Source organism: Tachysurus vachellii, chromosome 10, assembly GCF_030014155.1.
Source record: "Tachysurus vachellii isolate PV-2020 chromosome 10, HZAU_Pvac_v1, whole genome shotgun sequence".
Taxonomy (NCBI): Eukaryota; Metazoa; Chordata; class Actinopteri; order Siluriformes; family Bagridae; genus Tachysurus; species Tachysurus vachellii.
Genome location: NC_083469.1, coordinates 20097129 through 20122792, shown reverse-complemented (window position 1 = coordinate 20122792; position 25664 = coordinate 20097129). Strand labels below are relative to the sequence as shown.

Below are 25664 nucleotides of genomic sequence, written 5' to 3'. Positions count from 1 at the left end.
TGATCATCTGGGCTAATATGTGTGGGTATTTTCAGTTCAAGCTGGGGGTGGGGAAGTGCATGCTGAGATTATTATGGTCTCTGTTTCCTTTCGTGAGCCAATGACTCATTTGGGCACTGTGAGGGAGACATTCTCTCCTTCTGTTGTGTGTGTGTCTGAGTGTGAGAGAGAGAGATCAAGAGCAAGTGTGTGTGTGTGTGCGCTTGTTGTGTTTGTGTACCCTGACAACCTTAGCTCGAGTTTCTTGGCCTGCAAGACCTCCATGTCCCAGTTTACATGAAGTAAGACCCTTTATCTCGGCTTGCCCGCTCAATCGAGCTGTTTAGTCATGTGTTTAATCTATCGATCAGATTTATTTTTTAGACAGCATTTTTTTCCCCCACAGAGCACAGATTTTCTTCCATATGATTTGCTGACCCTGTTTTCAGTCTCCTGTAATGTGGTCACTAAACAGTCAAGTCTGGTTCAGTATGCCAGGACAAGTGAGAATGAGAATGCAGGGAATTGTAGGAAAGTTAGCGTGTGATGTTGCTGCGCAAAGCAGAGGTCGTTTCCCGCTTTACATATTGACACGTGACGAGAGACGAGAAAACCTCGGTCAGAGTTTCTATAACTGTCAGACTGCTGCTTTTGTTCCACACAGCTGGTCCTGAGTGTTTGTGCGCGCTGGACTGCATCGGTGTTCTGACTCATCATTTTGATTTAAATGGATGTCACATGGACGAGGGACGGTAACCCTTATGTCATTCCTGATGTGATGTCGAGTGAACAGCAGCTTCCCATCTACCTTCTTGCACTTTTTTAATTTTCTTTCTCTCTTGTATTGCTGACGAGCAGACTACCCAACGGGTGTTAATAGTCGTCAGTGTAAGTGTTTTCCTCTTTTTTTGCTTTGATGCAGATTCGGTTCTGTCTGTCTTACAAGAAAAACAAAGGGTCTCGTTTGTAAAAGTCTGCAAGTATACACATCTGTATACACCAGACATCCATCAATTCTACACCATCTCAGTTGCATCTGCTGGTGCAAGGCCACGCACACTTACATAATCAAACGCCGCAAATTGCCATATATATGGTAAACGATGTTTCTTTAAAAGGGTGCTTTTAAAGGCTAGTGGGTGCAGTCTGCTGCCCCAATTACATTCACAAAACCTGCAACAATAATGTGAAGATCTGTCATTATTGTTGTCTCTTTTCTGCTGCCGTGTCTGAAAATGTGTGTGTAAGTGTAAGTAAGACATATGTCATTATTCATGTTTGCCTGTAAAAGTCTTGATTCCTTTTTTTTCGTTTTTGTCTTTCCAAAGATGGAAATTACATCTTTTGTCTTTACAAACACGACTCATCACTCTCACATTTGTGTGTTAAATACCACATTCCTTGTGTGTAATTGCATGTACTGAGTGTGTAAGTGAGGAGTTATCCCAGGCCATGAATTTACTTTACTTTGTGTCTGAAACAGAAGAGATAGATGAATGGTTAAAATGTTGGACGACTGATTGCAAGGTTCTGGGTTCAGATCTTAGGACCAGGGCCGGCCCTGGCCAATTTGCTGCCCTAGGCAAGATTTCCCCTGGTGCCCCTGGAATCACAGACAATTGTGTTCCGATCATTTTGTTCATAAACTTACACAGAAACAAACTGCACAGCTTTGTCCTGTTTTTCTTTATTTTGAAAATATTTTGGAAACACACACAAACTATATAAAAAAAACTATATTACGGAGACCTTGCTTTCCTTGCCTTTCTTACAGCAATAAAATGTATATAATAAATACATTAATAAAATACTTCTCAGGTAATAAAATATATATACATATATATTAATAAAAAAAATATATATATTTTAATAAAAATAATAATTTGGGTGCACGGGCGCCCCTAGTGGTGGGCGGCGCCCTTAGCATTTGCCTATTCTGCCTATGCGCAGGGCCGGGCCTGCTTAGGACCACCAAGCAGGCACTGTTGGGCACTTAAGCAATGCTCTTTACCCTCAACTGATCAATTAATTAACTGATCTATAAATGAGAGAAATGTCAGTCACTCTAGATATTGGAGTCTGCCAAAATGGTATGCTAGGTCAGAATGATCAGGCGACTTGCGAGTACATTTTTTTTTTTTTTTTTTTTACTCTAGTGCATTGTGTATACACACAGTCAGGATTGATTCTACACATACATATCCACACATTCTCGCACAATGGGTTGTTGATTAGAGGATTGCGGTTCAAGCCCCAGTTCTGCCAAGCTGCCACTGTTGGGCCCTTGACCCTAGGGCTCTTAACCCTCACTACACCAGCAGAGCTTATTCAACCATGTGTTCATGATCCGTGACACGATGATCCTGAACTATTTTAAAGTTAAGTGTTGCAGAATACGGTGCGCACCAATCTGTTTTTCTAGATTAACCTAATGGTCTAGCTCAAAATTGTAAATATACACAAATAATGACTGGAAAGAAATAAACACTCGTATCCTTCAGTTGAAAAAGCTGTAGTGTCATTTGCCAACAAGAAATTGATATCGATAGATTAAATCCGGTTTATTTGCCAGTCCCATTTTTACTGTACTACATTAAAGCGTCTTGTTATGAGAGGTTCATTGGGCAGAACTCAACTCCAGACAGACAATTGTCATTTAATGCAAGTCCGAGTTACTAGAAGCAATGCAGTCTTCACGTTATTACAGTGCAAGAGCTATCAAGCGATAAAATTGAATATTAGTTGTCTTATTGAATAATAAACTGTTATTTTTTTTCTCTGATTATACAAGGTTGCACACATGATTTTATGTGGTTATTAGAGACGAGCCGGATACTTGGCTGAAACGAGTATCCGGTACTGATAAAGCACTTCTGCCGAGTACGAGTATTATACGAGTAATACGAGTCAATATCTGTGCTCGGATTGGATGAAAATCATCATTGGGTATCTGATTGTGTCAGCGTTCTGTGATAGGCTAGTCACAGCGCCCCTCCCCTACAGTGATAGGCTAGTCACAGCGCCCCTCCCCTACAGTGATAGGCTAGTCACAGCGCCCCTCCCCTACAGTGATAGGCTAGTCACAGCGCCCCTCCCCTACACAAATACAGATGTATTGTGTTGCTGTGTCTCGCTCTGCTTACTCACAGTCACACACAGAACAGCTCTCTGTCTCTCCCTCAGTCACTCGGGTTCGCGGGTCTTTTCCGTTAACGTTTAGGGTTTCTTCAGCTTTTTACTTCGGGTTGAGTTCTGGTAAACGTGGGTTCGTTCAGATGTGGTGCCTGTCGGAGATTTTTTTTCTTTTTTAAACCTTCAGCTGTCTCTCACACCTCCAGGGTCGGTGTTCGATTCCTGCCTCCACCTTGTGTGTGTGGAGTTTGCATGTTCTCCCTGTGCCTCGGGGGTTTCCTCCGGGTGCTCCGGTTTCCTCCCCCGGTCCAAAGACATACATGGTAGGTTGATTGGCATCCCTGGAAAATTGTCCATAGTGTGTGATTGCGTGAGTGAATGAGTGTGTGTGTGCCCTGCGATGGGTTGGCACTCCGTCCAGGGTGTATCCTGCCTTGATGCCCGATGACACCTGAGATAGGCACAGGCTCCCCGTGACCCGAGGTAGTTCGGATAAGCGGTAGAAAATGAATGAATGAATGAATTATTACCGGTTAAAGCCCCACCCATTTCAAGACAACCCACTTCCGTGTTAGGCCCCACCCACTCCGAGTACAGATACAGATAATTCATATGGTTAACAGATACAGATACAGATAATGCTGTACTCGATCATCCCCAGTGGTTATGTTAATTTTTATTATTTATTTATTAATTTATTATTATTATTACTTTTTACTTTTTAGCCCTTAATCCTGCGATGTCTTATGTAGCTCTGTCTCTTTATGTACTGTAGCACCAATTTTCCAAGTCCTAGAGGAACATCGTTTTTTATCTCACTGTCTACCTCATCAGCTATATATGGTAGAAATGACAATAAAAGCTGCTTGACTTGAAGAATTTGACATTGCTGGTCAGGAACATTGCAAGATCTCATTTTGTATCTTGTTACTGTAATGTTATACCTTATTGATTCAGCCACTTTATCTGTCACTTTTAAGGTTTGGTACTAAAATGGCTCACTTGCTGGGTGTACAGTTAGAGAAAGAGAGTTAAGATCGTAGCTGTGGTATTAGATTGAGCCTGATTTGCTGTTCTGCATACTACAGTGTACAGTGTATGGCAAGGGTGTAGACACCTGACCATCACACTCACATGCCCTTGATTATAGTGATGGGCAGTTCGTGAACGAATCGTTCTTTTGAACCGGTTCTTTTTAGAGAACTGGATGAACCAGTTCACCAAATCGGACTGATTTGTTCTAAACAGTTCGCGTCTTGAGTCAGCGCTGATCCACAAGTTACTAAAGTTATTCACTTTTGGTCATGCCTGACAGCCCCTCCGACTCTAAATAAACTAACATCCCGGAGTATATTTAACTCCTGTACACTAAACTGAGACATGTTGTGCTGAGAGAACTGTGAGCTCGAGCTGTTGATACTGCACATGCGTGAATCACTGAACCGATACAGTGAATCATCAGTACAGAACTGAGAACTGTTTCTTTCGGACACGTCCGAGAACCGATGAGCTGTTGTTACTGCGCATGCGTACAGTAAATCACTGAACTGATAGAGTAACAAATGTAAATGGTTATGATTTAATGTCTTATCAACGTATGAGTGTTTAACTCAGTTGCATTAGTTTTTGAAACAACTGATGGAGCGAAAGAAACATTTCAAAATAATGCTTTTTTTTTGTGTTTTTGTAAGTTGATGAAGATTAGTTTATTAACTTTATATATTTAAGACACGTAAAACACCCACGTTTGCACATCAATGCATGTACTGGGTGTTTTATTTGCAAAACTTAAATGTAAGAAACGTATTCAACTAAAGTTATGATTACAAAGAACTTTTCAAATGTGTTAAATTGATTGTATTAATATCTGCCGGCAGCGGCGGGATGAAGGAATTTACGTCATTGTGAATTACGTCAGGACGTAAAAGAACTGGTGAACTGGATTATTGAACTGGTTCATTAAAATGAACTGTCCGAAAGAACCGGTTCGTGGAAAAGAACCGAACTTCCCATCACTACTTGATTAACATCCAGTTACAGTATATGTTGTCGATCAGAGGATTGGGGTTCAAACCCCAGCACTGCCAAACTGCCATCGTTGGGGTCTTGTGCCAGGCTCTTAATCCTCACTGCTCCAGGGGCTCTGTATCATGGCTGACCCTGTGCTCTGACCCTAACCTCCAAAAGTTGGCATATGCGAAGAAAAAAAATGTCATTGTCTATAATGTATATGTGGAAAAAAAATAAAGGATTGTTTTCTTCTTCTATCTATGTTTAATCACTCTGTTGCTGTTCTAATAAGCTCCACTCTTCTGGGAAGGCTTTCCACTAAATTTTAGAATGCAGCTGTGGGAATTTGTCACAAGAGCATTAGTAAGATGAGGCTCATTACTGTTGAACAAGTCAAGTCAAGAAGCTTTTATTGTCATTTCAACCATATATAGCTGACGCAGTACACAGTGAAATGAAACAACGTTTTCGACTGCTACAGTACCTTTTTCCAGATGGCAGGAGGCTGAAGAGTGTGTGTGAGGTGTGTGTGGGGTCAATGTGTGGGCATTGTGCGTTATGAATATCCGTGATGGAGGGAAGAGAGATGCCGATGATCTTCTGAGACGGTGCAGTTCCCAAGCCAGACAGTGATGCAGCTGCTCAGGATGTTCTCAATGGTTCCTCTATAGAACATGGTCAGGATGGGTGGAGGGAGATGTGCTTTCCTTAGCCTTCGTAAGAAGTAGATGCACTGCTGGGCTTTTTTACTGATGGAGCCGGTGTTGGGTGACCATGTGAGGTTCTTCGCCAGATGAACACCAAGGATTTTGGTGCTTTTGATGATCTCTATGGAAGATCCATTGATGTTCAGTGAAGAGTAGTCACTCTGTGCTCTTCTGAAGTCTTTAGTTTTTTCAACGTTTAGATACAGGTTGTTGTCTTTACACCAGGCAGTTAGCTGTTGCACCTTGTCTCTGTATTCTGACTCTTCGTTCTTACTGATAAACCCACCACGATTGTGTCATCCGCAAACCTGGGGATGTGGTTTGTGCTGTTCGTTGCTACACAGTTGTGAGTCAGTAGAGTGAACTGCAGTGGACTGAGCACACAGCCCTGAGAGGCTGAATGCTCAGTGTCGTGGTGCTGGAGATGCTGTTCCTGATCCGGACTGACCAAGGTCTCCCAGTCAGGAAGACCAGGATCCAGTTTCAGAGTGAGGTGTTCAGTCCCAGCAGGCTTAAATTCTCAGTCAGGTGCTGCAGGATGATTGTATTTGAATTCTGAACTGAAGTCAGTGAACAACATTCGAACGTATGTAACTTTATTGTCCAGGTGGGTAAGGGCCAGATGGAGGATCCTTTGGAGCGGTTTGGACTATACTCAAACCTCAGGGGGTCCAGTGAAGGTGGTAGCTTGAAAAGCCTCTTGAAGCACTTTGTTATGATGGGTGTGAATGTGACGGAACGATAGTCGTTGAGTCGGACATGTAGGAACAACAACGCTACTCAGGGAAATGTTGAAGATGTCAGTGAAGACAGCCACTAGCTGTTCTGAACGTTCCCTGAGCAACCTACCAAGAATGTTGTCTGGTTTAGCAGACTTCCGTGGGTTAACTCCACATAAAGTTCTCCTCACATCGGCTATAGTTTGACAAAGTAGCTGGTCGTTGGAGGGAGGGATGGTCTTCCTTGCCGCTACATTGTACTGTGCCTCAAACCTTGCGTACTGTAGAAGTTGTTCAGCGTGTTTTGTGGTTCGAGCGTGTGGTGATGGTCTCGGAGACGGTCACGTCATCAATGTACTTGCCGACGTAGCTGGTCTCGTGATGAATTTTAGAAGGGAGGAATCGTCTCTAATGGAGTGCTAATGATTTTATTACTAATCGGAAGTCTAAGCCGTTACCCATTTGATTGAAACTGACCTCAAACACATGTAATGTGACTCTGCTAATTTTAGCAGAATGCGACTAATTTAGAAAATGTTGACTTGCAAAATTTGAAAACATACCTGTAAGATTTGTCAACCGTCTTGAATTTTTTTTCTCTCTTTTTTCTGTACCCGGTAGCCCCACCCCTCTTTGGCTACGTAAGCAAAGTTCATAGTGTTCAACATTCTACGCTTCATATTTTTGAATAACTGCACGAGAGCTTTTTGTTGGAGTATTCAGTGTTATAGCACTACTTACAATATTTATACAAAATAGAAATCGATCGGGGAATAAGTATGTGAACTGGGATAAACCTCTTGTCTTCATGGGGCTTGCTTTTGTGCACAGGGACATTGTTCTGCTGGAACAGGCTCAAGCCTCTTGAAGAGGAAAGTAATGCTACAGTAAACAAAGACCTTCTATACAATTGTGTGCTTCCAACTTTGTGACAACAGTTTGGGAAAGAAGCGTACATAGGCGTAATGTTCAGATGACGATATAAATTTGATCGTATTGTGTACGTAAGCGTCTTTGGGGAAACTGACATTGTACCTCAGACTATTTTCAAATGAACTATTTTCTCAGTGTGGGAGTTAGCAACCCTTAACCCTCATCGTGATCGACTTTACACCCTAAATTACGTTCAGCGAAAGAGGAATCTGTGAAAGCTGTGTTTTCTCTGAATGGATTAATAGATTAAATTTTATTGTGTGAAATATACTTGGGTACAAGGAATTGTGTGTGCGTGCATGGGTGTGTGTGTGCGTGTGTGGGGAAAGTACTTCTTTAGAGCCTGCATGTCAATGAGTCTGACTTTTTCACTTGATGTGATTATAAAGAGGTCTAAGAGGTGTGTGTCTGTGTATGTGTGTGTCTGTGGGTGTGTTGGGGTGTAATGAAATATCACTGTATCTGTATATATACCGGCTATAAATATTTTTTATTATTTATTTAAAAAAAATAATAATAAAAATGTAATTTCTAAATTAAAATTTTCCCTAAAACAAGAACAAACTTGAAGCATCATTTAAAGCCCAGTGACCAGGACCTGACAGTTAATGAACGAATGAGGACTGCAGGTTTTATATTTAACTGCTGACCTGCAAATAAAGTAGAAAATTGTAGCTTATGCTTTTTATCTTGAATCGGCCAATGCTCAAATCTAGATGCAAGCAGATACAAATAGCTTATCTTCTGTTTGTGTCTGTATATGTATCTGTTTAGACCTTGTGATCTGTGCCTATGTTTCCATTCACTACTCTAGTGTGTGTGTGTTGCGTCGCGTCGTGCCTATTAGTATTATCAAAGGCTTCACATATGAAAGATTTTTGCCATAATCTTTTCCACTGCAAGATGAATGGTTCTGTTTGTCCCTCTTTCTCATGGCATACATGTTTTACACTGCTGCTTCACACTGCGTCACTTTCCTGAATCAGTCTGTAGCACCACTTGGCTTCTCTCCAGGCTGCTTTTTATGTCTTTCTCAAAAACAAGCTTAACTTCACCTTCATCATCTTAAGTGAGAGCAGGGACACTTGCAGCCAAGTTCTCACAGAAATCCGACTCCAGAGCGCAATTTATGATGATGTCACTAAACTCCTCACTGTGCAGGATGTGTCATCTCTGACAAACATTCACGCGTGAGCCCCTTCGTTCCCCAGGATTCTCAGACATGGCCTTTAGTGAACCTTACAGTCATTAAAACAACCGGCGTGATTTTGCCGCCACAGAGCGCCATAACCGAGGCTCCCTATGGGGATCAGGAACACTGTGCCGTTTCACACGTCAGGCTGTAAGCACAGTCATGCTGGACACCAAAAAAAAAAAAATGTATTTTCAATGTATTAATCTTCTTAATTAATGAATTTTCTCAAGAGTGGTAACTGTTTATTGTTAATCTGATATTTATCCTATTCTAAACTGCTGAACTGTAAGACGAGCTTTTTTAAAGTTTTAAATAGTCTTGTATGCTGATGAAAGCCTTGACTTTTATTCAGCAGTGATGTAATTTAAACCGGATTAAAAAGGATAGCGAGGATTGTGTTGGATACAGAGCCTGGACAAGAACTGGATAGGATGCCACTCTATTGTAGTTTTATTATTATTAATAATAATCATCATCATCATCAATAATGATGATATGTATATTATTAATCATCATTATTATTATGATGATTATTATTATTACTAACACCATTCTGCCCAGCCTTAATAATAACACCACCAACATCAATAACAATAACTAACAATATTATTATTATTATTATTATTATTAGTAGTAGTAGTAGTAATAATAATAATAATAATAACTATTATTATTTATTATTATTATTATTATTATTGTTGTTGTTATTAAGGCTGGGCAGAATGGTGACACAGCGGGTGATTTTAACACCTCACAGCTCTATGGTTTTTAGTCTGATCCTGTGTCTGCGTCCTCCAGGCTCTCTGGTTTCCTCTCACCTCCCAAAAACAGCCAGTAAGCCTTCTGGCTACATTGAATTACCCCCGGGGTGTAAATGTGATAGACTGGTATGACATCCGACTTGTATTCCTGCCTCACACTCTTAAGCTTCAGATCCAGAATGAAGTGGTTCCTGAAATCCAATGAATGATTAATATGAGAGATTATTACTAAAGCAGCATTATTAGACATTAGGACCCATATGCATGAACATTCTTAGTGCTCCTAGAGAGTTGCTCCTAGTCATGAAAATGTGGGCATTTCTCCTTAAGATTAAAGAGAAGACCCCAGTAAAGATGAATTATTCACAAAGCATCTTAAGCACCCTTTGTGCTCATAAGTTCAAAAAGTCTTAGGGATAGAAAGGAGGAGTTTTAAGAGGCTTAAGAGTTTCTTTAGGAGAGGAGAAAATGGCCGAAAGGTGAAGAAGGAGAAGAATCTTATTGCATATGATATTTAATAATTATAGCGAGTTAATAAAATGCTACAGATTAGATTGTTGAGGGATTTTCTTTGTGACCAATCATGTTAGAGATAACATCTCGGACACACCGCAGACATGTGTGCATGTGTTTGAATGTTTGTGTGTATGTTTGTGTGTGTGTGTTCTGCTGCTGTGGCATTTAGAGATACACTAACATCTTCGAAACCGAGCCGAAATGCCATAGCGGCAGAAACGGTATCATTTGGTGCCATGACATTTCTGCGCTGTGTCTGAGATGTTTACATTACATTTGCTTCATTTGTAACATCCAGATTTCAGCACATCTCTAATATGATCGCTCACAAATGTAATCCCTACACGATATAGTGAAGGCTTTTAATTGACTAGATTTTAAAATTGTAAAATATTTTACTTGTACTATAATAAATTATTTTTATTTATTATAGTACTTATTTAGTATTTATTTTTTATTGGACAACCAATCACAGACTTCATACCTAGTCATACCTAGTAACGGGTTAAGCCCCGCCTCCTCTCCAAGATAAAAGTTTTTGTGTTTCCTTGCTCGGAGTTCTGAATCAGTCTTGAGCCTAGATTCTCATCTCTCACTCACTCATTTTCTACCGCTTATCCGAACTACCTCGGGTCACGGGGAGCCTGTGCCTATCTCAGGCGTCATCGGGCATCAAGGCAGTATACACCCTGGACGGAGTGCCAACCCATCGCAGGGTACACACACACTCTCATTCACTCACACAATCACACACTACGGACAATTTTTCCAGAGATGCCAATCAACCTACCATGCATGTCTTTGGACCGGTGGAGGAAACCGGAGTACCCGGAGGAAACCCCAGAGGCACGGGGAGAATATGCAAACTCCACACACACAAGGCGGAGGCGGGAATCGAACCCCCAACCCTGGAGTTGTGAGGCGAACGTGCTAACCACTAAGCCACCATGCCCCCCCTGAGCCTAGATTCATAGTTATAAATGTTTAAGCTAAATTAGGAGCTCTCTCAGATCATTTTGAGAATCTTTATGAATGCGGCCTCTGGTGTGCAGTACAGGACAGGAGCTATTTGAAATATTTTTAACAATATCTGTTGCAGAAAGGACGGCCTCTCGTTCACTATGAAATCAGAGTCATAATAGGGCAAGTCGTGGCCTAATGGTTATTGAGTCTGACACCTAACCCTAAGGTTGTGGGTTCGAGTCTCAGGCCAGCCACGACTGAGGTGCCCTTGAGCAAGGCACCGAACCCCCCAACTGCTCCCCGGGCGCCGCAGCATAAATGGCTGCCCACTGCTCCGGGTGTGTGTTCACGGTGTGTGTGTGTTCACTGCTGTGTGTGTGCACTTTGGATGGGTTAAATGCAGAGAACGAATTCTGAGTATGGGTCACCATACATAGCCGTATGTCACGTCACTTTCACTTTCATAATAGCTGGAGAAATCTGGAAATTCTTCTTTTTTAAAACCAGCTCATCCCAATTTGAAGAGACCTGAATTGTAGATATTTTTAATCAGTGCTAACGAATTCTCACATGCTCTTTTGTGACTAAAAGGTGTTCCCTTGTCCTTATGTCCCTGGCCTAATGGTTATTGAGTCTGACTCCTAACCCTAAGGTTGTGGGTTAGAGTCTCAGGTCGGCCACGACTGAGGTGCCCTTGAGCAAGGCACCGAACCCCCCAACTGCTCCCCGGGATTAGAAAGATGGCACCGCTGTGTTTGGCCTGCCACTTGCTCCTCTGTTTTTTCATGTTTTTCATGTTTGTTTTTGCTACCGTCTCGTCGTTGATGGTGTATGATTGCACCATGCTGTTGGAACTGCGTTGTACAACTAATCGACTTTTAAATACCCAGTCCTTTAAACCACCACCGCCACTGTTGACATTAATCCCTCCTTTCCTGAGACGCCCTGACTGTCTGCTACCAGGCAGGAAGTGCCGCAGAAGACGCGGTCGGAGAGGCGGGTTACATGTCAGGCTGAGGACTCAACTGGATTCTTCGTCTCCGAGAGGTCAAGATCAACCAGGATGTGAAAATGCTAGAAGATCGCGGGAATGCTACCGATGGCTTCGGCTGGTTGGCTCCAACACTGGCGTTTCGTTTCCGTGTCCCCGCCGCGCTGAAACATCCACCCGGGGTTGTGTCCAAGGAAACCTCCGTCCAATTCCTCGTGTGACATCGTCGCCTGTCAACTTGTCCACGTTCCGCATGGCACTTTGTAACACCAGATCACTCAATAACAAAACATTTGTCCTCAATGATGTCATCTCCTCTCACAATCTGGATCTGTTTATCCTCACCGAAACTTCCCCCAGGTGACGTCAGCGCCTTTTCGGAAATCCTCCCCTCTGGTTATCTTTACCTAAACACGCCACGGCAAACGGGTAGGGGCGGGGGGATAGCCACCATTCATAAACAGTCCCTGAAGTGCTGCCAGTTGTCCACTAGAGGGTTTTCCAGTTTTGAGTTACAAGTATTTGTGCTTACACTACCCTGTCCAATTTTATGTGCAGTAATCTACCGGCCGCCCAAATTAAATAAGGATTTTTTAATTGAGTTCTCAGAGTTTTTGACAGAGTTTTTAGCAAAGTTTGACAATATTCTAATCTGTGGTGACTCTAACATTCATGTTTTCTGCCCCTCTGATAAACCTGCTAATGAATTTAAGGCACTTTTAGACTCATTAGATCTGGCTCAATCCATTTCCTGTCCCACCCATAGGTTAGGTCACACTCTTGACCTTATTATCTCTCGTGGGGTGATTGTGTCAACCTGTGAGGTCATGGATTTTCCTACTGTATCTCTGACCACTCTCTCATACGGTTTGACATTTGTGCTGTTCCACCTGCACCAACGTCTATTGCCCCCCCATCGCCGTCGCATTATTACCTCATCCACAGTCGATGATTTTGTTGCTGCCTTCTCTGTTTCTGATCTCGCCTCTACTGCTGAATTAGCATCGCCTCTTTGCCCGGACCGTTTCCTCGCCTCCTTCCATACCATCTGCTCCCAGATTATGGACTCTGTTGCACCCTACAAGGTAAAGTCGACCAATGGTGCATTGGACCCCTGGCTCAATGATACAACTCGGGCCCTCAGGCGCCGGTGTAGACAGGCTGAGCGAAAATGGAAGAAGGACAGGTTGCAGGTGTCACTGGAGATGTTTAGAGACAGTCTTGCCACCTATCAGAGTGCTCTGAAGGAAGCTAAAGGACAGTATCTTTCTGCTCTCATCAATAGAAATAGCCAACGCCCTGGAATTTTATTCAGCACTATCAATTCTGTTATGAATCCGGTGTCTGTCGCCTTGAATGACGTATCTGTAAACGCATGCAATGCATTCAAGCAACATTTTTTGGACAAGGTTTTGTCTGTTAGGCAAACCATTACACAAGTCCCCGTTGTTGCCATGTCTACTCGTGCGGCGCAATGTGTGTTAGAGAACTATGTTGCAGTTACTCTGGTGGACCTCAGAAAAGCTGTCCACGAGTTGAAGCCTACCACCTGCCCCCTAGATGCTGTTCCTGCCAGTATTTTGAAGGAGGCTATTGACATCATAGGACCCATCCTTGTCCCCTTCATAAACAGCTGTTTTAGGGTGGGTACTGTTCCCGCTGCTCTAAAACACGCTATTGTTAGACCGCTGCTCAAGAAACCCAACTTTGATCCCTCCATACTCTCCAACTTCCGTCCTATATCTAACCTGTCATTTCTGTCTAAGTTGATGGAGAAGCTTGTTTTCGCGCAGCTTCAGTCTCACCTTCAACTGCACGGCATTGGTGATACATTTCAGTCCGGTTTCAAGTCAAGACATAGCACTGAATCAGCGCTATTGAGGGTCCATAATGACATTCTTGGAGCCCTGGATGGTAAAAGCTCTGTGGTTTTGGTGTTACTGGACCTAACCGCTGCATTTGACACCGTGGATCATGCCATCCTCATCTCTCGTCTACAACATGTTGTTGGTCTGCAGGGTGCGGTGCTAAATTGGTTCTCATCATACCTCACTAACAGAACCTTTTCAGTAATGCTTAATGATTATTCTTCCTCGGTTGCTCCTCTGTCATCTGGTGTGCCTCAAGCATCTATTCTTGGTCCTACTCTGTTCTCACTCTATATGCTGCCACTTGGTCAACTCATCTCCAATCACAACGTTCAATTTCATTTCTATGCTGACGATCTCCAGATCTATCTTCCTGTGATTCTGAGTAATCGTTCTGCATTGGACTCGCAACAATATGACATTTACAGTATGTGAAGTTGGACGTGCAGAAGTTCAACGTGAGCCACAGCACAAAAAGATAGCTGCAGGCTTACAGCGGCAATCAAAATGCTGCAGAATTCAGCAAGACCAAAATCTTTGATGGAAATATTTGAAAGAATAGCATTTTATACTCTAATACATTCTCCTGTTGTGTGCCTCAGGGCACAGGATGTGTTACTTAATATACAACAGTCAACACTACAATGGTTGTGTATGTGAATATTTTGAATATTTTTGTTACAAGAATAAAAAAAACAAAAATGTATTTTACTGTAGCTATTATTTTGTGTTATTCTACTATGGAAAAGTGAATAAGGACTGTTTTCCTTAGAGCTCTACGGACATGATCCTGGTGAAGAAGGAGCAGAAAGATGCTGAGCTGGATAGGAAGATTGAGGCGTTGCGAAAGAAGAACGAGGCCCTTATGAAACGCTATCAGGTGATAATCAGGACGTTTGTGTTATTTCCTAGCTTATGTTAACCAACCCTCTATTTTATTAGTTAGTAAATATATCAGGTAAATATATCAGTAAATAAATCAGGCTCGTCTAGCACACATCAGACTCGTGTTAGACGCGCACATCAGACTCGTGTTAGACACGCACATCAGACTCTTGCTTATAAGCACATCAGACTCTTGCTTATAAGCAAATATCAGACTCGCGCTCAAACACACATCAGATACATCCTTACAGTATATGCACACATCAGACTCAGACTTTTACATAGATAATAAAGTTGTGCTTTCACATCAGACTCATGTTTATACACACAGATGATTCTCATGCTTATACACACAGATCAGACTCACGCTTATACGCACAGATCAGACTCACGCTTATACGCACAGATCAGACTCACGCTTATACGCACAGATCAGACTCACGCTTATACGCACAGATCAGACTCATGCTTATACACACAGATCAGACTCACGCTTATACGCACAGATCAGACTCACGCTTATACGCACAGATCAGACTCTTGCTTATAAGCACATCAGACTCTTGCTTATAAGCACATCAGACTCTTGCTTATAAGCAAATATCAGACTCACGCTCGAACACACATCAGATACATGCTTATATGCACACATCAGACTCAGACTTTTACATAGATAATAAAGTTGTACTTGTGCTTTCATATCAGACTCATGTTTATACACACAGATGATTCTCATGCTTATACACACACATCAGACTCATGCTTATAGGCACCTATCAGACTCATGCTTATAGGCACCTATCAGACTCATGCTTATACGCACAGATCAGACTCGCGCTTATACGCACAGATCAGACTCAGGCTTATACGCACAGATCAGACTTGCGCTTATACGCACAGATCAGACTTGCGCTTATACGCACAGATCAGACTTGCGCTTATACGCACAGATCAGACTTGCGCTTATACCCACAGATCAGACTCGCGCTTATACGCACAGATCAGACTCGCGCTTATACGCACAGATCAGACTCGCACTTATACGCACAGATCAGACTCGCGCTTATACGCACAGATCAGACTCAGGCTTATACGCACAGATCAGACTCGCGCTTACACGCACAGATCAGACTCGCGCTTACACGCACAGATCAGACTCGCGCTTACACGCACAGATCAGACTCGCGCTTACACGCACAGATCAGACTCGCGCTTACACGCACAGATCAGACTCGCGCTTACACGCACAGATCAGACTCGCGCTTACACGCACAGATCAGACTCGCGCTTACACGCACAGATCAGACTCGCGCTTACACGCACAGATCAGACTCGCGCTTATACGCACAGATCAGACTCGCGCTTATACGCACAGATCAGACTCGCGCTTATACGCACAGATCAGTCTCAAGCTGATACGCACAGATCAGACTCACGCTTATACGCACAGATCAGTCTCAAGCTGATACACACAGATCAGACTTATGCTTATACGCACAGATCAGACTCACGCTTATACGCACAGATCAGACTCACGCTTATACGCACAGATCAGACTCACGCTTATACGCACAGATCAGACTTATGCTTATACATAGATATTAAAGTCATGCTTTCACATCACTCATGTTTATACACACAGATGATTCTCATGCTTAAACACACAGATCAGTCTCAAGCTGATACGCACAGATCAGACTTATGCTTATACGCACAGATCAGACTTATGCTTATACGCACAGATCAGACTCATGCTTATACTCACAGATCAAACTCATGCTTATATACACACATCAGTCTTGCACACACATCAGACTCTTCCTTATGCACACACGTATCAGAATCATGCTTCTATGCACACATATTAGACTCACGTGTATACACGCATCAATCTTGCACATATTAGATCCATACTTTTATTTTAACTTATCTTGCCCATATCAAAACAAAATCTGATTCTGCCCAGCAAAGGGCTGTGGTTTCATGTTGAAGTCATATTGAAGACAGGGTTTTGCACCTTATATTGCTGGATTTTGTTGTGATGAAGGAGAGCTAGTTTGAGTCAAGTAGCACTATGCAGTTAAATTCTATTATGCTGGTTTACATTGAGAGCTGTAATCTGACTTAAATCCTGTCTTTTAGGAGGTGGAGGAGGATAAGAAACGTGCGGAGCAGGAGGGCATGGCAATGCAGAGCCGCAAAGGGAAGGTTGAGGATCTGACCATCACTATCAATAAGTTCTCTACTGTGAGCCTTTTAGTCTTTCTGCTTAAATGCTGCGGTTTACATTATGCAGTATCACGTTCTTTATTTCAGGGTTTAAACTTGTTAGCTTTCATTTTAATTCGTAGCTTGCCACTACAAACAAACAATTAGGTAAAAATGCAGTTAATTCTTCGTGATGTGTTTGACACCCAATTTTTAAATAACCACATTTTTCCTCTCGATTTTGTTCTTTTTCATCATTTAAGGAGAAGCGTGTTGTAACTAAGAAGGATTTGGGAGATGAAATACTTAAAGGGCTGCAGAACCAGGAGGATGTGTCCAACGTTTTCAGTGTTGGCCGTGGTAAAAGGAGGCAGATTCTAGTCACTGCCCCTGGAAACACTAAGGCAAGCTTGGCATTAGGTCCATATAAATGTGTGTGAACCAAGAATGTTAAGTACCCTCTTCTGGATGTTGTTAGATTGTTTGTGCTGCAAAATATATATTTCTCGGCTGTTTCCATGGTTACACATTTCTTTTAGTGACCATGTCAGATCCTATTGATTTGCATGTATTGACAGCAGCAGAAATGTTCCCCCAAATAAGTGGATTGAAGAGATGGGAGTACACAAGAATTTACATTTTAAGCATAAAACCGTTTCGACCAAACAGTACCTACCATTAGTGAGGAAAGTAAGTGCTGATGATTAATAGAGAAGCTTGATGGCAGATATGTAATTGGTATTTTTTTTTTTTATTGCACAAGTAAAAATATGTACAGAAATATTGATGTACTCTGAGATGGATTTTGAGATGAGCTTTCTCTGCAGGGGAAGAGGGTGGTCAGTGAAAGAGTGGAGAAGGGCAGTACTGCTGGTCTAGCAGGGATCAAGCACTCTACTGAGGGCAGGAGGGAGATTCTGGATACTGCTGCCGGGAGAAAGGATTGTACAAAATGCCCGGTAAGACTTTGAACTCATTTACACACCCTAATTTTGCGTTGATGTTCTTTTGTAATTGTTAGTGGCTTTGCTTTTACATTTTATGTTGACACAAAGATGGCATGGCTCTTGGCACAAAGCATCACAAACTCCAAGAGACATCGGCAACCTTTACTTTTTTATTTAAAGCAGTAGTAAGGCCAAATGCAAATGATCATCTTCCAAAAGAAAAAGCAAGTCACTGCTTGGGAAAGGGCATAAGATGCGAAAGATGCATTTGGGTTGTGGTTTTGTACCGATGTGTGAAAATGTAAACCTCGGTCTTGTGAGAGTGTAGAAATGAGTAGTGTGGGTTGTGGTACCTACTGTATGGTCAGTTAAAAATAGATCAGGCATTAATTTTTAACCCCCTTCACACCTTGGGGGTTAGGGGTTTGATCCCCACGTCTACCCTGTGTGTGTGGTTTCTTCTGGGTACTACAGTGTCTTTCACTCGTCCAAAGACATGCTTTATAGGCTGATTGACGTCTCCAAATTGTCTATTCTGTTTGTGCCATGCGATGGGTTCACTGCAAAAAATATCAAGGCGCATTACTGTACATCATTTTTGGCAAGGGACACAGTATCTTGATTGGGATCCTTTTTTTAATGACTTGTCCTCAGATTTTCTTTTTTGACCAGTGTAAATACTGTATGGGGGGCACGCTGGCTTAGTGGTTAGCACGTTCGCCTCACACCTCCATGGTCGGGGTTCGATTCCCGCCTCCATCTTGTGTGTGTGGAGTTTGCATGTTCTCCCCGTGCCTCGGGGGTTTCCTCCGGGTACTCCGGTTTCCTCCCCCGGTCCAAAGACATGCATGGTAGGTTGATTGGCATCTCTGGAAAATTGTCCCTAGTGTGTGATTGCATGAGTGAATGAGAGTGTGTGTGTGTGTGCCCTGCGATGGGTTGGCACTCCGTCCAGGGTGTATCCTGCCTTGATGCCCGATGACGCCTGAGATAGGCACAGGCTCCCCGTGACCCGAGGTAGTTCGGATAATCGGTAGAAAATGAGTGAATGAATGAATGAATGAAATACAGTATGTTCAATCAACATTACGTGTGCGGAAATACTGGAATGAACACATCAGTATAATAGCAGCAGTGTGTTAGTACAGTATATAAAAGTGTTAGTACAGCTGAAAAGTCCCCTTTCTCATTTCTGGTGATTTATAATAATAAATTCCGGTCAGGTTGCTAATTTTCTTCTTTAGTCTTTTTGAAAATTGTTTTTTTTGTTATAGCTCTTTGTTTTCAAACATCAGTTTTTTCACCAGTATGTAATTTTTTTTTCTCTCTACCTACTAGGATTTTCTAAGACATTTGACCTCAAATTAAATGTCCTCTATCTGAAAATAGTTCTGATAATCTGACCACAAATTAAATAGACCAAAAAAAAAGAGAGAGATTCTGAAGATTGTCTAGATTTATGCTATGCATCACTGTGTGCTAGTGCGAGAATGAGCCTAGAACTGCTTTTGAGTCTTCATAAATTCTGGCCTGAAGCTTATAATGTAAGTTAGAAAACCCAAATAAAACTAGATTTGTAAAGTTTGTCGCGACAAACTTTGATGTTGGCTTTGACGGTGCAAGTATTCTCAAAGGCTGGTGGTTTTCGAGGCAAGTAGACAGAAAGCTATGGTGCCAAAACATTTGGAGGTAAGTGGAGACGAGCATGTGATGTCATCCGAATACTCTTGAGGAAGTTTTCCTCATTGTGCTAAGTGTTTTGATATGTCACAAGTCCATGTTGTGCTAATTTTTAATTTTCATGTGACATCACGTGACATCATCAGAATACACGTGAGGAAGTTCCCCTCATTGTTGTGAGTGTTGATATGTCACATGTCACTGTTGTAAAAAGTTTTTTGATTTTGCACATATTTGGGGCGGGGCTGCGGGACAACCGAAAGGCCAGTCGGGACACCAATTTAAAAGTTTGTTCAGAGTATCACCCTAAAGGAGCTGGCCGAGTTTGGTGTAGATAGTTCGAAAGCTTGCCGAGTTATAAACCTCCAAAGTTTATAATGGGAGTCTATGGGGGAAAAGGCCAATTTGAGACCCGGTACTGGAAGTAGCGGTACTCGGATCGCTTAGAAAAGTAAAAGCAACAAACTTCAGAGTCTACAACATATCCGAATTCGGTGCATGTGGCTCGAAAGCTCTAGGAGGAGTTACTATTTATACATTTTTGTCTAAGCTTAAATAGGAAAACAGAATGTTGGCTTCTACAAAGCCAACATAATAAGAACACCTGAGCCATTGTAACCTGTGATTACCTCATGCCTGTATCAGTATGATGGATTTCATCAGGAGCTGTGAGGAAGTAAAAACCTGCAAATTTGAGGAAGTAAAAACCTGCATAATGTATCACAGTTCGAGAGAAAATGCAACTGTACCAATCTTCCTCTCTCCCGTACAGTATGTAGTCGCTTAGTTGCTTCACTTCTAATTTGCATAAAGCCTTTCAGTCCACCTGCTTCTCACTTTTCATCCCCTGACAGTTACCTCACCTCTTGTCATTGCAGCTTTCCAGCTCCTGTTGAAAATGATTAACTTCTTGCTTTGCCTGAGCACAACACTTGTACGATGGATTGAGCTTCGGCTTCTTCGGCACCAGTGTAATACACCATGTATTGTATGAGCTACTAATGACGTCCAATGCGCGTCTGGTCAACAAAATAGTACTGTGCAGTACAGACCATCATCCACAACAGACCAAGGATCTTTGCTCTGAGACGACACATTAAATCCCCATATGCAGCTCCTCATTTTGCAATAGGCCCTACTACTAGTTCCCATGCTATTAAAGGTGTAGTCAGCTAGAGTTTAGCTAAGCATCTTAGCTACAGTATTTCCAAACTCAAATTGTAAAAGCACAAATTGCTGGTGAACAGTAAAGAACATTTTTTATCATCTAATCTTTGTATTCTATTTTCACACCCTAATATGCCCAAAAGTATTGGAACGACATGGCAGGTTCATTATTTTTGCTGTACTCTGAAAACATTTCGCTTTGAGATCAAAAGATGAATATGAAACAATAAATTTCAGTGTTCTTTTCCTGATATTTACATCTATATATTTTAAACAGCTTAGAATATGGCACCTTTTATTTGAATCCACCATTTCTTAATTGACTGACAGGTTGTCCTTCTTGTCCAGATATACCCTGTTAAATTGTTTGTCTAAATTCATTCATATTTATGAAATTTATGGTCTACTCTGGGGGGCACGGTGGCTTAGTGGTTAGCATGTTCGCCTCACACCTCCAGGGTTGGGGGTTCGATTCCCGCCTCCGCCTTGTGTGTGTGGAGTTTGCATGTTCTCCCCGTGCCTCGGGGGTTTCCTCCGGGTACTCCGGTTTCCTCCCCTGGTCCAAAGACATGCATGGTAGGTTGATTGGCATCTCTGGAAAATTGTCCATAGTGTGTGAGTGAATGAGAGTGTGTGTGTGCCCTGTGATGGGTTGGCACACGCCTGAGATAGGCACAGGCTCCCCGTGACCCGAAGTAGTTCGGATAAGCGGTAGAAAATGAATGAATGGTCTACTCTTGATTTGAGCCCTGAGTTTTACCTGTGAAGAAACGATGAAACCAAAAGGTATGAGGACATCAGTCAAACATGGAGTCATGGCTCGGGCTCACGTTGCTGATTCTGGAACAGATAGATTTAGGTAGCATTCAGAACTGTACAGAAGAATTCAGTCTGCCAATTAACAGAGAATTGCATCTAGTGTAATAGGAAGGAATTTCATCACGCAGCAAGAACATAACTTGTTCAGGGGGGAAAGTGGAAGATTTTAGACTAGTCAAGTCCTTTGTTGTGGTGGTTGTGTGTTTTGGGTCATCACTAGACCTTAACCAACTGAGCAGCATTTCACCTCCTGAAGGAGACTGAAGGATGAAACCACCAAAACAAACAACTGAAAAAAATTGTAGTAAAAGAATCCCAAAAGAAAAAAGGAACAGTTTGCTAATGTCAGTACGTTGTCAGCTTGATGCAGTTACCAGGGTTCCCACGCATCCTGGAAAACCTGGAAATCCTGGAAAATTAATGACCAATGTTCCAGTCCTGGAAAACACATGGAAAACATAAATTGTCCTGGAAAAAATCTTGTTGTCCTGGAAAATGATTATTTTTAAATGTTCTTGATCATTTAAAGAACAGTTTACAACTGGTCGAAACAATTAACGTTAGTAACAGAAAGCGCTCTGTTCAGGGACGCTGAGTTTTGACGGGTTTTTTGTTATGCTGTTTAATCTCGCTGTGACGGATGACGCTGTCTTGTGTTGGCGGTTTCAGGTGCTAGGAATGGTTTAAGTGCTCGCATGTTTTCAGCAAATGGTGACGGGTAAGCAGGTTATCATGTGTAAGGGGATTGCACAGCAAACTAAAGCATGCATGACGGCATTGGCCTGAGAAAGGAAAGGGTATTAATATGTGCGTTTTTTTTTATTTTATAAATGTTGAAATTTCATTCACATGACAAATTGTCTTTAAAAGTATAGTTAAGTAATAGCCATAAAGTGTACGTTATTTCTAAGACTTCTGGAGAGAAGAACATATTACTTTAGGCCGTGAATCTGTGAGCCTTGTATTTTTTTGCTAAATTTGAAATGTCCTGGAAAATGATCTCTGAAAAAGAGTGGGAACCCTGAGTTACTGCAAACAAGGGATCTGCAACCAAATATTAAGTGTTATTTACTCCTAGCATGTTTCGATACTTTAGCTCACCTAAAAACGGTCAGGAAATAAATGCTGAAATTCTCATGCATCATCTTAGTCACCTTTTGCTCTTAAACACAGTTTTCAGTGTACAGAAACAAATGGATTGGTTCCTTGGTGTTCCAATACTTTTGGTGTGTAACGGCTCGGTGCACAGTTATGCAGTCAGGATATTGTATGCTATAATTTGTATTGCTTACAGTTTTTTTTAACACAATCTACATATGTTAATTACATTTTACAGCTTTTAATTGGAATTACGCACAGCACTTTCAACACCACATTAGATGCTTCATGTCAGTTTGTAGCTACATTTATTCCAAAACAAACCTAAAATATTATTAAAAAGATATGATGATAGGGCAGTGGTGGCTCAAGCGGTTTAAAGATCTTTGTTATTGATCGGAGAATCCAGGGTTCCAGCCCCAGCACTAATCTGACCCCAACCTCCAAAGTTGGGATATGCAAGGAAAGATTTTCACTGTGCCGTAATGTATATGTGACAAAATAAAGGCGATTCTATTCTAGACACAGTATCTCGGGAAAGCATACTGTGACAATATAGCACACTTTTCCTCTCCTTCTTTCAGTGTGCACTTGGTATCAAGGACTCTCTAGGTGTCTTATACCCTGTTTTAAATAACTACCAGACATTAAGTAACAGCCTTCTCATGACTCCCCAGACCGTCTGCAGTGATTGATGTAGAGGCGCACAGCACTCGACAGCGCTCGTATAGCCAATTCTCACCAGTTCTTTGCCCGTGCTTTTGAATATTCAGCAGGGCTAAACCTTCCTTGTTCTCTTGTCTAGACACAGTGCAGCAGAAAACAGTTGTTCAGTTGTTCCCAAGGATTTTACAACCCTCTACCACAACCAATAAGCCGGCACATTTTTGTTACACGACACTAAACGTGTTTGTTGCAGATTCTGAATGGGCAAATGTTATTTACCTTGTTAACTTAGATGTATTAGTATTGCACTAGTATTAAAATAATGTACTAGGATGCTAATCTACTAGGATGCTTACATTGCTATCTGACTCGTGATTAGATGCAGAGCTGTTTGCTGAGGGGTAGTTTGGCAGATTGGGCTTGTTTGATCCTAAACTAGGGAAACTAGTCAAAGTAGATCCAGGCTACATCCTTCTTGTTGATCTTTTATATGCCTGAAAATGTATACCCTTGAAATATGGATGGATGGAAGGACCCCTTTATTTCCTGACCGTGATGATGTAAAATATTTGTATTGACAAACAGGTAGGAAGCTATTGAAGAAAAACCTCGCTGTGACCCTGATATTACTTGGATTGGGCCGCATCTTGTATTATTAGGTATCAGGTTATCTGCTCCTAACAGTGATTATTCCATATCCATCCTACAAAGTGCTTTGTTCCTGAGATATCATGCTAGAGACAATCACAGACAGATGTAAAAACACAATGCTTCCCCATGTTGGTTATGGAGGCATGTAAAACTACACTTAAGCATGACAAACTTTATAAACTAGATATATATGCTGTTGGTGTTGATTATCTCAGGGTTTTTCCAAAAGTATTTTCCATACATGTAAACTGGTAGAAATGATTGTCCTTTGTGCATAAACATTTCCCCTCACCATAATATAGCCTATAACATACTGAATATTGCACTAGCTTAGTAATGGCTCACACGAGGCTAGCTACTGTAGCTAACTGAGTAAAAGTCTGAAGTTCTGTGAGGTGAATTATTTGGCTTGGTTAACTTAGCCAGCTTAACTTACTATAAGATACCTAAAGCCAAATGCAGTGAATGTGAAGAAATTTAACGAATTTTTTTCCCAAAGTTTGTAGGTGTGAATATGAATGAGTGAATTTAGAGATGGTGCTAATTTTGATGAAAAAGGTGGGTTAATAACCTTTTACCATGATGGAGATAAAACAATAATTACTATCTATCTTAAAATGCAATGTCATTTTCCTCAGGGATTGAAGAAACAAGACCAAAATGGAGAAATGGCTGATCTTTTTATAACTAGTAAAATAATTAGTAATATTATTAGTCTATAATTAGAATAATATACTTAGTCGATAGTATTAGCCTGTTTCACAAGCCTGTGTAAATCTAGCTTATATACTGTAATAACAATTTGAATTCTTACATTATATACAGTAAGCATAATACATTATAGATGTTATAATACAAATCACCAAAATGACTGAAATAAATTGTACTTTTCTAAGTTGTATATAAAGTAATAACTGTCGCTTATTCTGTCTGTAAAGGCAGAACAAAATAGTACTGTAGGTACCTTTCCATTAAAGAAAGAAAAGCCCACAATGGTTACTGAATTAACTTGAACCTTGGTTCATCGGAAGCATTAAAAAAAACAAAAAACTAATGAAACTGATGTGAAAATCTCAGGAGATTTTTTGAAATACTCAAACGAGGCCATCTGGTACCAACATCCCACATGCTGTGATCCTAGTCTCAGAGATCATACTTTTTCTTTATCCTGATGTTTGTTGAGAACAATACCTGAAGCTCTTGACCTGGAACTGCACGATGCTGTGCATTGTGCTGCTGTCACATGTATTGATCAGTTAGATAACTGCATGAGTGTGCCGGTGTTTTTAATAAAGTGGGCGGTGATTGCAGGTTTTAAGTGGAGTATTGGAGGGAACGTCCTCCATTAAAGCTCTGTCAGAAACTGATGGAAACCGTGAGCAATAGGTTTGTGTAATGCTGCTGCTTCCTGTCAGGAGAGTTGGAGGCTAGAGGTAGTAGCACAGGGCAGCTGTATGACTGTGTCACTGTGTACAGAGCTTCAGTGCTACAACACAAAAAGCGCAAGAAGTAGGAAACTGCTTGACTGCCTGATTCAGTGCCCACTTATTATACACTCTCGCTCCCTCTCTCACCCTCGTTCTCTTTCACTCTCTCGCTCTCTTTTACTCTCTCTCTCTCTTTTTCTCTCTCTCTCTCTCTCCTGCATTGTTTTCCAGCATAATGAACAGTAGGTTTTTAAACTAATTAACATTTAGCTGCACTTTGTTCTGAAAGACTAAATTATGCAGCTGGAAGACAAGAAGCAGGGTGCCGGGGGGTGTGTGTGT

The 25664-nt window shown here is 41.6% G+C and overlaps 1 protein-coding gene across 2 annotated transcripts in view; it reads left to right on the top strand.

Moving 5' to 3' along the window:
- The window catches only part of LOC132852776 (coiled-coil domain-containing protein 9B), a 46290-nt gene that overhangs the window by 3880 nt on the left and 16746 nt on the right, over nucleotides 1-25664 (top strand). For both annotated transcript variants that reach the window (XM_060880192.1, XM_060880193.1), the window contains 4 exons: nucleotides 14547-14654; nucleotides 16802-16906; nucleotides 17131-17271; nucleotides 17695-17826. In XM_060880192.1, coding sequence (XP_060736175.1) covers nucleotides 14547-14654; nucleotides 16802-16906; nucleotides 17131-17271; nucleotides 17695-17826 — 486 coding nt within the window. The remainder of the gene's footprint in view (nucleotides 1-14546; nucleotides 14655-16801; nucleotides 16907-17130; nucleotides 17272-17694; nucleotides 17827-25664) is intronic.